Source organism: Pleurodeles waltl, chromosome 8 (genome assembly GCF_031143425.1).
Source record: "Pleurodeles waltl isolate 20211129_DDA chromosome 8, aPleWal1.hap1.20221129, whole genome shotgun sequence".
In the NCBI taxonomy this organism is placed as follows: domain Eukaryota; kingdom Metazoa; phylum Chordata; class Amphibia; order Caudata; family Salamandridae; genus Pleurodeles; species Pleurodeles waltl.
The window spans coordinates 28,332,386-28,345,132 of NC_090447.1; the positions used below are offsets into that span (position 1 = coordinate 28,332,386).

The 12,747-nt window shown below is 45.8% G+C and overlaps 1 protein-coding gene across 1 annotated transcript in view; it reads right to left on the reverse strand.

Annotated features, from left to right (window-relative positions):
• DNHD1 (dynein heavy chain domain 1) overlaps positions 1 to 12,747 on the reverse strand; it is a 337,397-nt gene that overhangs the window by 83,858 nt on the left and 240,792 nt on the right. The window contains exon 32 of the mRNA XM_069203282.1: positions 2,988 to 3,419. Coding sequence (XP_069059383.1) covers positions 2,988 to 3,419 — 432 coding nt within the window. The remainder of the gene's footprint in view (positions 1 to 2,987; positions 3,420 to 12,747) is intronic.

Here is a 12,747-nt window from a genome sequence, read left to right on the forward strand (position 1 = left end):
ATTTCTCAAGTGGTTCATCAACAGAGTATAAGAGATATATGTTTACGGTTTCCAGGGTCATCAAGATACAGACGAGCGTTTTCAGAATAGGTTTAACTACAGCCTTTTTCCTTAATTCAGGTACCATACCTTCAGGCACTGATTTTGCAGGCAACATGTGGACCAAAGGCTTTAAGGCAAGAGGCTGGACAGATATCTAGGAGAGACCCTGATGGTTCACTGGAGGAGCGAAGACTAACACATTCCTCTTTTGAAATAAGAGAGAAACCTTAGATGGTGATTTTCTCTTCCAAAGGTGTCAGCCTTTACATATATTATGTACAGAGGGCACAGTTGCATTTTTCTGCAATTGTGCTGATTTATTATGAACAGTGGCCTCCCCAATTCAGGAGCAATGCATTAATCACCAATGTCAGCTCTGGATGGAATAAAGAGAAGGATCTGCTGCTGACTCAGTCCATCAGCCACCACTGCAGAGCTTTTGCAGCCTCCTATAAAATCTGGACGTGATCTGAGAGATCCCCCAAATGCTGTGCCCAGTGGGGCTCCAGATCCTTCTGCAGAGCCTGCAAATGCCCCCCTGTCTGCTTCAAAAGCAGGATGGAGCGGGCCATCTGTCCCCCCAGCCTCAGACTCATTCTCACTGAGATCCAAGACGGTCTCAAACATCAGGAACATATCCCAAATTTCCTTGACTCTCTTTTGGGGGAAGGGGCAAAACTGTACTGTATCCCGAATGGCTGAAGGAAACCGTCTGCGAAGGAGTCAAGTGTGATTTCAGAATGTTGATAGTGAACCCCAAAGATGTTTGGAGGTTCGCTGTAGTCTGGAGGTGGGTGACAAATGTCCGGGGTGAGCCTGACTTCAGCAGTCAGTCATAAAGGCAGGGTAGGATCCCTGACTTCCGAAGATGTGCTGCAACCACGTCATCACTTTCATGAATAACCGAGGGCAACGGTGAGGCCAAAGGGGAGCACAGCAATTTGAAAATGCTCCTGGCCCACCGTGAACCATAGTTGATACTAACGGCCTGCACGAAAGGGATGTGAAAATAGGCATCATGCAGGTCCAGTCCTACCATCCAGGGTCAAGGGCAGCAAGTCCTGGGCCAAGGCAAGCATCTTGAATTTGACCTTCTCCAGTAGGGCATTAAGAGGGTGAATATCTATAATAGGACGAAAGACTTAGGGGGTCATTCCGAGTTTGGCGGGCGGCGGTTGCCGCCCGCCAAACTTCCCCGTCGAAAGACTGCTCCGCGGTCAAAAGACCGCAGGGGCCATTTCGACTTTCCCGCTGGGCCGGCGGGCGACCGCCAAAAGAGCGCCCGCCGGCCCAGCGGGAAAGGCCCTGCAACATTGAAGCCGGCTCCGAATGGAGCCGGCGGTGTTGCAGGGCTGAGACGGGTGCAGTTGCACCCGTCGCGATTTTCACTGTCTGCAAAGCAGACACTGAAAATCCTGCTGGGGCCCTGTTAGGGGGCCCCTGCACTGCCCATGCCAGTGGCATGGGCAGTGCAGGGGCCCCCAGGGGCCCCACGACACCCGTTCCCGCCATCCTGTTTCCGGCGGTGAAAACCGCCAGAAACAGGCTGGCGGGAAGGGGGTCGGAATCCCCATGGCGGCGCTGCGGATTCTCCCAGCTGGGGGAAATCCGGCGGGAAACAGCCGGACCCGGCTGGGCGACCACGGCTTTACAGCCGTGGTCGGAATAGCAAAGGAAGCACCGCCAGCCTGTTGGCGGTGCTTCCGTGGTCGTCGACCCAGAATGACCCCCTTTGTCTTCTTCGGCACCAGAAAGTAGTGGCAATAACAACCACAGCCTACTTCTGATGCTGGCACCCTCTCTACGGCTCCTTTGGCCAGAAAGGTCTGCTCTTCCTGCTGCAAGTGTTACAGATGGTTCTCTCTCAGCATTCTGATGTTGGTGGAGGGTGCCATGGGCGGCTAAAAATGGTAAGGCATAACCCACCCGGACAATTTGCAGGACCCACTTGTCTGAAGTGACTGTCAAGCAGGCAGAAAATGTTGGATTGTGCCTCCACAGAGTGGGTGGGTGTGTGCCGATAAGGACAAGCTTAAGAGGTTGAGGGTGGCAGCAGCTGGAGGGTGGTGCTGTACACTGCCCCTGTGTGCTCTGTGGGTAAAACAGCCTCTGACATGAAAAGGCTGAGGAGCTTATTGGGCTGGCTGTATCTTCTGTTGATCTTAGGAACCCCTATCATAGCCACGGAGGGCGGAAATTGTTGATGCGACTGTTGCAGTGGAGGAGAAAGGCCCAGAGGACGCGCTGTGTCCCTGCAGTCTTTAAATCACTTGAGGGTCAAGTCTGCTTTATTCACAGAGGATGGGAGTAGCAACCCAGAAGGCAACTGGCATCTTGTCAGAGCGAAGAACTAGACTTGTGGAGGAAAACATGTTTCCCGAATGATTCAGTCTGTTGAGATTCCCTTTATAGTGGTGTAGTAGGGAATGCGTTAGGATTAACTTTACCTGCTGAATTCTGCACAAGACTCTCAGGATTGATATGCTGATTCAGAATGTCTGGGGCTCCTGGAGCAGGGTGGTGATGCATCGCAATTGGTCAACGGCCTGGGGTATCAGACCATGGTTTTGATCACCTCCTGAGAAAGGCGTCCATTACAGCCTCGGAAAGTGGTAGCAGGGACTCAGAACTCATTTGAAGGACCTCAACCAATACGTTGGTCTTGATTGCCATAGCAGGCCTCAGGTGCCTGTCGCATGACCACTGCAAAAGAAGCACTCTCTTCTCTTTCAAGGCCAGCAAGAGAAACCAATACAGTGCCTGGTGATGTGTCTAGATTACAGGCATGTAGGAGGCCTTCAGACTGGTTGTCCTCAGTATATGGATGGGCGAACCCATCACCAGCATCATATGCGTCATTATCAGAGTCACTAAATGAAAATATTAAAGCACTACAAATTATATGGGAGAGGGAATGCGATGGGAAGAATCACTACAGATTTTACCTTCAGAGCTGCCTCCCAGTCGGAGGAATGAGCTGATGTTGTCTCCTGAAAATGCTCCACTTGATTCTTCTTTTCCACCAATTTGTTCAGCTCCTGCGTGAGCTCGTCCTCTTCCAACAAGGCCTTCTGGAAACTTACTGTGCTCTCTTTTACCTTCTGCTTCAGCTGCTCTTGCAAGTGCATGGACTTACTCAGTTTAACCGCTTCTGCGTTGACTTTGGCTTCGCACTGCTGTAGCTGTAACACTTTGGGTTGGAGCTGGCGCATGTGGTGGTTGTAAGTGTGTACAGCCCGGATCCAATCACACAGTGAGGCGGTGGCCACGCTGGCAGTTTGGAAATTGGCAGGATTGAAATGGCCTTCACTGATCACCTTCCCAAGAGCTTCATACATCTCATCAGACATGTGGTCCTTGTCAAAAAACTCCAGGTCCTAATGAGAGGTTAGAAGAGAATACATATCAATGGTTAATGTACAACAACCCTGAAACAAAAATACGTTGGGGACCTACAACATTTCAGGATAGAAAGTAAAACGCAAAAATCACAGACACTTGGAATTTGCAGAAAAACAACCCATAGCTTTCTAACATAAAACAGAATATGAAGATTCAATATTTAATCACACAGAGCAGCGGACATCTACTGATACATAGTTTTTACAAATATTATTTCCCTGTCCGGCTAGATACTACCATATAGCAACTTATGGTTCATTGAGGCTTGTGGTAACTACTCAAGAAACAAGGGTAAACACATGAAACTCAGGAAACAAGGGTAAACACATGAAACAAGGCTAAATACATGAAACCCATGAAACAAGGGTAAACACATGAAACAAGGGTAAACACATGAAACAAGGGTAAACACATGAAACTCAGGAAACAAGGGTAAACACATGAAACACATGAAACAAGGGTAAACCCATGAAACTCACGAAACAAGGGTAAACCCATGAAACTCATGAAACAAGGGTAAACACATGAAACAAGGCTAAATACATGAAACTCATGAAACAAGGGTAAACACATGAAACAAGGGTAAACACATGAAACTCAGGAAACAAGGGTAAACACATGAAACTCAGGAAACAAGGGTAAACACATAAAACTCAGGAAACAAGGGTAAACACATGAAACAAGGGTAAACCCATGAAACTCACGAAACAAGGGTAAACCCATGAAACTCATGAAACACATGAAACACATCAAACAAGGGTAAACACATGAAACAAGGGTAAACACATGAAACTCAGGAAACAAGGGTAAACACATGAAACTCAGGAAACAAGGGTAAACACATAAAACTCAGGAAACAAGGGTAAACACATGAAACAAGGGTAAACCCATGAAACTCACGAAACAAGGGTAAACCCATGAAACTCACGAAACAAGGGTAAACCCATGAAACTCATGAAACACATGAAACACATCAAACAAGGGTAAACACATGAAACAACGGTAAACACATGAAACTCGGGAATCAAGGGTAAACACATGAAACTCAGGAAACAAGGGTAAACACATGAAACAAGGGTAAACCCATGAAACTCACGAAACAAGGGTAAACACATGAAAGAAGGGTAAACACATAAAACTCGTGAAACAAGGGTAAAGACATGAAACTCATGAAACAAGGGTAAACACATGAAACTCATGAAACAAGGAGAAAACAGGAGGTAACAGTTCTTGCCAGTAGTACCACATTCATATGTTATAGATGCTAAATTGCATGGCATAGCCTAGCCAAATTGGTAAGTGTGTTGCAGGGTTTGCCTCCCAATCTTGTGCCAAATGCCACAAGGCCGGGTTTAATGGAAAATGCTCTCTGCACAGCCGAAAGCGTTTTCCATTTGCCCAACAAGAGATATATTTTGGTGCTGCATACCAAAATGGTCTACTTTTCCCCTTCCTTGAGAGGTCTTCTGGGAGGACGCAACGGGAGTCTATGTAGTACAGAATACCATGACAGGCACAGGCCTTCACTCAGAATCAGTCCTGGAGATTACTAGCACAGAATCAGAAAGCAAGTCTGGATCTTAGCCCATCACCTCTGGCTGGTCTTTGAGTGGGAGCCCAGAGGCTCTTCCGCAGGAAGGTGCAGTTGGAGTTGTCGCTAACCTGAGAATTGCGTATAGCAGGTGCATAGCAGAGTAACAAGAGCACTGAAGGTAAGTTCAGCTGCCACCGGCTTCTCTCTGAGTCAATAGTATTTTCCTGCACAAGTGTCAGTAATGACAGCCTCTAATCTACATATTTCTTGTTTGTGTTATTTTCTGTATGCATCTTCAAACTTCTTAGTAAGTAGCTCGTCTAAAGTTCTGCATGCAAAAGGAACGGAAGATGGAAGGGTATTTTCATTTATACCTGATGTTGTGAGATGTACACACTAAAATGCAGCAATATTCAGATATTTAGGACATCAATTGGTCAGGGATTTATCACCATCAAGTCCTTTAGTGAACAGACATCATATGCTAAAGCTGCTCCCGAGACCACAGGTGGCATTTCTCTTTCTTTCTTTCTCTCTTTCACTGAATTGTCCTCTATCTATTTACCTTCCCTTCCTCGTTCCTCTCATTTCCCTCTCCTGGTCCCTTTTGAAGGCCATATACCCTTCCTGTTCCTTCTTGATTCCTCCCTCCTCTCTTTAACCATCTCTCCTCATTCCTCTGCCTCTATCTTTGATTTTGAGGTTTTATAGCATGAACTGCTGCCCCGCAGCGCTGTCGGGCATTAGATGGAGAGGAGATGGACAGAGCTCTACAGCCTTGTGATGGTGACTGCCTAGAAAAGTTACAGAAAAAAGAAGATTTCACATGCTTCCAAAAGGCCATCTTGTCAGAAATCAATCCAAGATGTAAAAGTAGAGTTCAAACTTTTAAGAAGCAAGTTAGAAAATATCACCCTCCCACTATAGCAAGCTGTGTCCAGAGTTTTGAAGAAGCACCGTGAGGCTCAGCTCAGGTGTCTGGTGAATAGGAGAGGAGTGCTGGGTGAAGGAAAGTAGGCTCTGCCTGCGTGGGCTTGGCATGTCAGCACAGAGCTTGGAAAAGGATAGATCTTCTAGTCAACACTGGACGCCAGCGCACTTGCTTGAGATGGTTGGATAGGGGTTCCTTGCGCTGGAAACCCAGAGGAAGGCGAGAGATTTGTTGAGTAACAGTATTTTGAGCAGCTTAGCTGGAGTGGGGAGTAAAGAAGTAGAAGAGTAACTGGAATTAATTCTGATTTGAGCAAAGTTTTTTTAAGAAAAGCAGGAACGCGTCTATTTTAAAATTCCCAAGAGCAATACCAGCTAATAAATGGTTGTGAGGAGGCAGACATGAGGGGGTAGCAATAAGAGATGTTATTTTCCAGTCTTTATTAAGTACATATCTGAGGAGTGCCAGGTTTGAGACATAAAATAGACTTAATGTGGTCAGTCATGTTGAGGGCACTGACCTCTTAGATGTGGCCATTTGGATCCCCGCAGCCACCAGATAGCCTCAAGAGTGCAGTATTGTGCCCTGGTCCCTGAAATTAGGGTTAACTGCAAAATCATTCAAATATTTTCATGAAGCTGCAGTTCAATTGTTAGTAACAGAAGTCCAGCGGGAATCAGAAGCAAATGCTTCAAATGAACCTGCACCAAGCTGGGGGGGGTGTAGCTTTAGTATACATTTGCATACACACTTTTGCTATTTTAATCATTTGTGCTTGTTTTCCATAGGATTCATTATTTTGCAAAGCTGGCTCATAATGACGAGTTACAATTTCAGATTTCAATACAGTTCTAGAATTTTGTTAAAAAGGTTTGTGATCACATCCCACTATTTATAGGAACGTTTATTCACTGGTAAGTACAAATATAATTAGATAGCTTATTTTGGCTATTTATGTTCCGGTGGGCTCTCTCAAGTGGTTGAAATGTCAATCACAAACCTGTGGGGTGTTTCTTGCAACCTAAAAATCTGCATTTACACCCTAGCAATTCTAGTGACTTGTGCTAATTTTCAGTAACATAAATAAATATTCCAAAACTGATTCATAGTGATAAATGAACATTACAATTTAAATTAAATGTCTTGAAAGTTCTGAAAATAGTCATGCAATCCTACTATACATAGGGACTATCAGTCATTAGGATGTTCACATGTCCATTTCTATTTTGGGGAACTATTTTTCAGGTGTATGTGTACATGGGCAAGGGAAAATGCTGTCACTCAAAGTAATAGCATCCAATAGCTGAAGTGGGCTGGTCTGTTGATCTATACCTTCTACTGGGGTGGAGGGAGTATAATTTGATTGACATGTCAACGGACTAATGGTGAAAGAGTGTTGATTGGAAGATCCTATATATGTATGTACTTTTGTATGTTTTTTAGGAAAATATGAGGCTGGCAAAACAGCTAAAGCTGTCTTTAGGCCAGACCTAAAAATGGCACTGACACAATTTCATAGACGTGCACAACTGTGGTGATGCATGCACACACATATGTGCCAGCGTACAAAATGATGCAGCTCATTGCATCATTTTTTATTTTGGTCAATGCTGTACAGCAGCGGCAAAAATATGCTTTTAGCGGATAATGTACAGTACTGGCAAACAGCACTAGCAAAACCAAAAGGTCCAAAGGCAAAGGCCAGACCTTTGCCAATGCGTGCTTATTATACTTGCTCTCTTGTGAACGACATCAAGAAGGGATTTCATCCTATTACTTCCTGGGGGACAACACATTCCATATGCTAAAGGTGTAAAGTACTAGCAAAGCTGAAGAATAAGTCTTAGTTTATTGATCATAATTAATATGTCTATAATCTACAAAAGGACTGTTTTTTATTGTAAATGAAACTTCCACAATCTTTGACTTATAACTATCCAGATGTCTTAAATGCACTGTTCAATAACTGGATAAGTCTAAAAACAATAGTGGAAGAAATAAACTCTCTCTTTCTACATCTCTGTATTGTTGTAATTCTTTAAGCAGCCACACTGCGCCAAATGTGGTTCTCTAGTGTGTTACACACATACCGCACTGCTCTTCTGTTGATCCAGGTGCTCGAAGGACAACACATCCCCACACCTCTAGTTCTAGCATGATGACACTCCCAATAACACTGCTTCTCTATTGGTCTTCCTACTAACTGTTAGTCAATACACATTTTAATATATGTATCCCACTGCCTCATTAATAACATATTCTTCTATGTACTTCAGATTCAGAAAATTATAGGCATTTTCTGCAGTTGATCCCTTTGATAGTTTCACAGCAGACATTGCGGATGGTGCTGAAACGTGTGTGGTGGACAGACATCCCAGCCTTGCAACATGTTCTCTTTTGTGGTTCATCTTTTAGGAAAGCTCTTTAGATGTAAGGCAGACACCATGATCCGCACTCCATGTAATACACTGCGTGGTCACTACCTTAAACAAATCATGCCCCTAACTTTACCACTCACTTTAACATTCCCCTTCTGCGGATGCCACAAACTGCTGTCATACACATTGCTTTATCCCACTCAGCGCATAGCCTGAGGCAAAGGGTCAGCCCACTTCAGCGATTGGCTGATTTCACTGTGAGTGACGGTATTCTCTTCTTCCACAAGGTGCACATCCACACACAAAGTAGTTCCCTTCAGTGTCAGGGACTATTATGTGCTTTTTGATACTAAAAAAAAAGATTTTTTCTTTCAGCCAATGTTAATATTTTGATTGCTGAGGGTCCAGCAGCTTCCCCAACAATATAATAATAACTCTTCTCCCATACCTGGCTGGGTAAAATGAGGCTCAGGTAATGATCTGGCATCGTGCAACGCAGTTGCAGCTCATCAGGATCAGAATGGGGCTGTTGCTGTCAGTGGGTGCCGGCGGCATCATCATTGGGACCTGTGGCAGAGAAGATCACCTGGGTATGATCATAGCTGGTCCAGATCCAGAATTGGATCCATTAGACCCCTTTGAAGCCGAGGCCAAAGCCGCCAGCGTGGAACCAGTTGGGGCTGCCTGTGACCCCGCGGGGCCTGAGGACGCGCCAGAGGGGTCGGCCCTTTCAAATATACGGGGCATGATTTCTTAAAACTCTTTGATTTAAGTGGGTATCGATCCGGCTCCCGGAAACGGGGAAGGCGCGGAGTTGAACTGGGCAAAGAACTCCTCAGAACCGTGCCAGGTATGCCGATATTCCCCACTTGTCTCATCGGCTGATGGACGAGGTGAAGATGAAGTCTTCTTGGAGTTCCCCGAGTGTCCCGAGGACCTCGAATGGGACAAAGAGAACTTGGGGCTCCTGGAGCTGTAACGCGACCTCCTTCTTGACCAGGACCAAGACCTACTAGGAGTTGCGCATGCCGGTGTCGCTGACTGCCAGGCCGCAAGCAGCTTTAGGGAATGCTCCCTCAAAGCCTTCAGCACCATGGCCGAGCAGTCCAAGCATGACTTGGAGTTGTGGTTGCACTTGAGGCAACAGAGGCAAACGAGATGAGGGTCTGTAACCGACATGGCGCGGTGACAGGTGCCACATGGTTTGAACCCAGCCTTTCATGATGACATCCTTGACACACTCGAAGAAAAACTTGACAAAATGTGGAAAAAAGGGCCTGTCAAAAAGTGACAGAAGGGTAGCTCTCTCCGAATCTGCACTAACTGGCGTAAAGGATCTGCAGCTAAAGGTCTCCATCAGATTGAATGGCTTTTTTGTGTATCTCTTTATCCATATCAACGACACTCTGGGCGTCGGAATATAGTCCTTTCACAAGGAGTACAGCCGCACACAAGGGAGTTTCCTTCAGTGACAGTGTTTTGCTTTTTACTTGATTATTACTTTAGTTTTGCCTTTGTAAAGCCCGATGAGGCAGCAGGAGCTTTCTACAAGAGGAAACCACAGGGCACATTCCAGCTTCATCAGTTCATGTTTCCTGCCAGTGATGCTGTAAATTCCTTTAGAAGTAGCCTTTGTTTTTCACCACACACCGGCAGTTCACAGTACTCTATATTTGCAACTGTTTTTGTCTGTCATTCCTTCTTTCTGTCTCCCTTTCCATTCTTCTCTTCTTGCTTTCCTGTTTATTTGCTTCTTTCTTCTTTGATTTATGCTTTCTGTCCTTGCTTCTTCCGTTCCTTCTTTCCTCTCTCTTTCTCGTTTCCCTTTTTCTTCTCCTTTCTTTCTTGCCTTCCTCTTTCCTTCTTTGTGCGTTCCCTTTTCTTTTCTTCATTCTTTCCTTCTTTTTTCTTTCTTCCCTTTTCTTTATTGCCTTTTTCTTTCTTGACTTTTTTCTTTCATTCTATCTTGTTTCTTTCTTTTTTTCTCCCCCGCTCACCATGCTGCGTCTTCGCCGCCAGCAGTGATGTTTCACCCCTACTACCTCCCAGCCCCAATCAGCTTCCTTTTTTAAAAATTTTTTTATGATTTAAAAGAGTGCATTTAAGCTACTTTTGCAGTTACAGATCAATATAAGATCTGTAAATAAGAAAGCCTGTGACCTTTTGTAGGCCTACAAAATGACACAGAGGCTGCATCACCCCATTTTAATTTTTTTACCATGCTGCACAGCATGGCTAAAACATTGACAAAGTCAATAGGTCTCACAGGCGAGACCTATTGGCTTCCCCAATGCTTGTTTTTCCTTTTGTCAATGCTGAACAGCAACATTTGTGGCAAAATTCATGGCAAAGCTATTAGGTCTGCATTGGCAGCGCTAAAAGACCAATTGACTTTGCTAGTACTTGCCTTCCTCGTCCCCAGGATGCTGTGATGTATCAGTACCCCACTAGATCCCAGTGAGGCAGAGCTTGGTCAGAGAAGAACAGGAAATACAAAGACCTCAGGCTGCATGTCAGAGCAGCTCATTGTTAAGGTTAGAAAGAACAGGTGATGTCGCGCTACCTAAATATGACATGAAATGTTGGCATCTTTCCAGGTACCCACTGGGACTAAAAGGGGAGGGACGAGTTAAAACAAGCAATAAGAGCATTGCAGCCAGAGAAATAGGAAACTTAGCCGCCTTCTGGTACACGGACCGTCCCCTGGGGCAGAATCACCATGGACGTGGGTGGGGGGGGAGACAGGTACCGTTGTCAATACTGGAAAGTACTAAAGTTAGACTTTCGGTCTAACTTTACCTTTGTGAATAACAAGTAGTGGTGAAGTTAGACTTTTGGTTTAAGTTTACCTTTGTGAATCGGGCCCTCAGTGTTTTTATTTAATTTAAACTAAACCACATTATGAAAAAATTCCATTGTTTCCCGCTCTAAGGAACACCTTTTGCTGTGAATCTTAGAATCTACTTTTGTAAGCTGATAACCTGCAACTTGTCCTTAAGCGTACCACTTTGTCACCCCTCTCAATCTACTCTTGTAAGGAAATGCCTCCTTGGCATGGTTGCCCCCTGACTTTTTGCCTTTGCTGATGCTATGTTTACAATTGAAAGTGTGCTGAGGCCTGCTAACCAGGCCCCAGCACCAGTGTTCTTTCCCTAACCTGTACTTTTGTATCCACAATTGGCAGACCCTGGCATCCAGATAAGTCCCTTGTAACTGGTACTTCTAGTACCAAGGGCCCTGATGCCAAGGAAGGTCTCTAAGGGCTGCAGCATGTCTTATGCCACCCTGGAGACCTCTCACTCAGCACAGACACACTGCTTGCCAGCTTGTGTGTGCTAGTGAGGACAAAACGAGTAAGTCGACATGGCACTCCCCTCAGGGTGCCATGCCAGCCTCTCACTGCCTATGCAGTATAGGTAAGACACCCCTCTAGCAGGCCTTACAGCCCTAAGGCAGGGTGCACTATACCATAGGTGAGGGTACCAGTGCATGAGCATGGTACCCCTACAGTGTCTAAATAAAACCTTAGACATTGTAAGTGCAGGGTAGCCATAAGAGTATATGGTCTGGGAGTCTGTCAAACACGAACTCCACAGCACCATAATGGCTACACTGAAAACTGGGAAGTTTGGTATCAAACTTCTCAGCACAATAAATGCACACTGATGCCAGTGTACATTTTATTGTAAAATACACCACAGAGGGCACCTTAGAGGTGCCCCCTGAAACTTAACCGACTATCTGTGTAGGCTGACTAGTTTTAGCAGCCTGCCACAAACCGAGACATGTTGCTGGCCCCATGGGGAGAGTGCCTTTGTCACTCTGAGGCCAGTAACAAAGCCTGCACTGGGTGGAGATGCTAACACCTCTCCCAGGCAGGAATTGTCACACCTGGCGGTGAGCCTCAAAGGCTCACCTCCTTTGTGCCAACCCAGCAGGACACTCCAGCTAGTGGAGTTGCCCGCCCCCTCCGGCCAGGCCCCACTTTTGGCGGCAAGGCCGGAGAAAATAATGAGAATAACAAGGAGGAGTCACTGGCCAGTCAGGACAGCCCCTAAGGTGTCCTGAGCTGAGGTGACTCTAACTTTTAGAAATCCTCCATCTTGCAGATGGAGGATTCCCCCAATAGGGTTAGGATTGTGACCCCCTCCCCTTGGGAGGAGGCACAAAGAGGGTGTACCCACCCTCAGGGCTAGTAGCCATTGGCTACTAACCCCCCAGACCTAAACACGCCCTTAAATTTAGTATTTAAGGGCTACCCTGAACCCTAGAAAATTAGATTCCTGCAACTACAAGAAGAAGGACTGCCCAGCTGAAAACCCCTGCAGAGGAAGACCAGAAGACGACAACTGCCTTGGCTCCAGAAACTCACCGGCCTGTCTCCTGCCTTCCAAAGATCCTGCTCCAGCGACGCCTTCCAAAGGGACCAGCGACCTCGACATCCTCTGAGGACTGCCCCT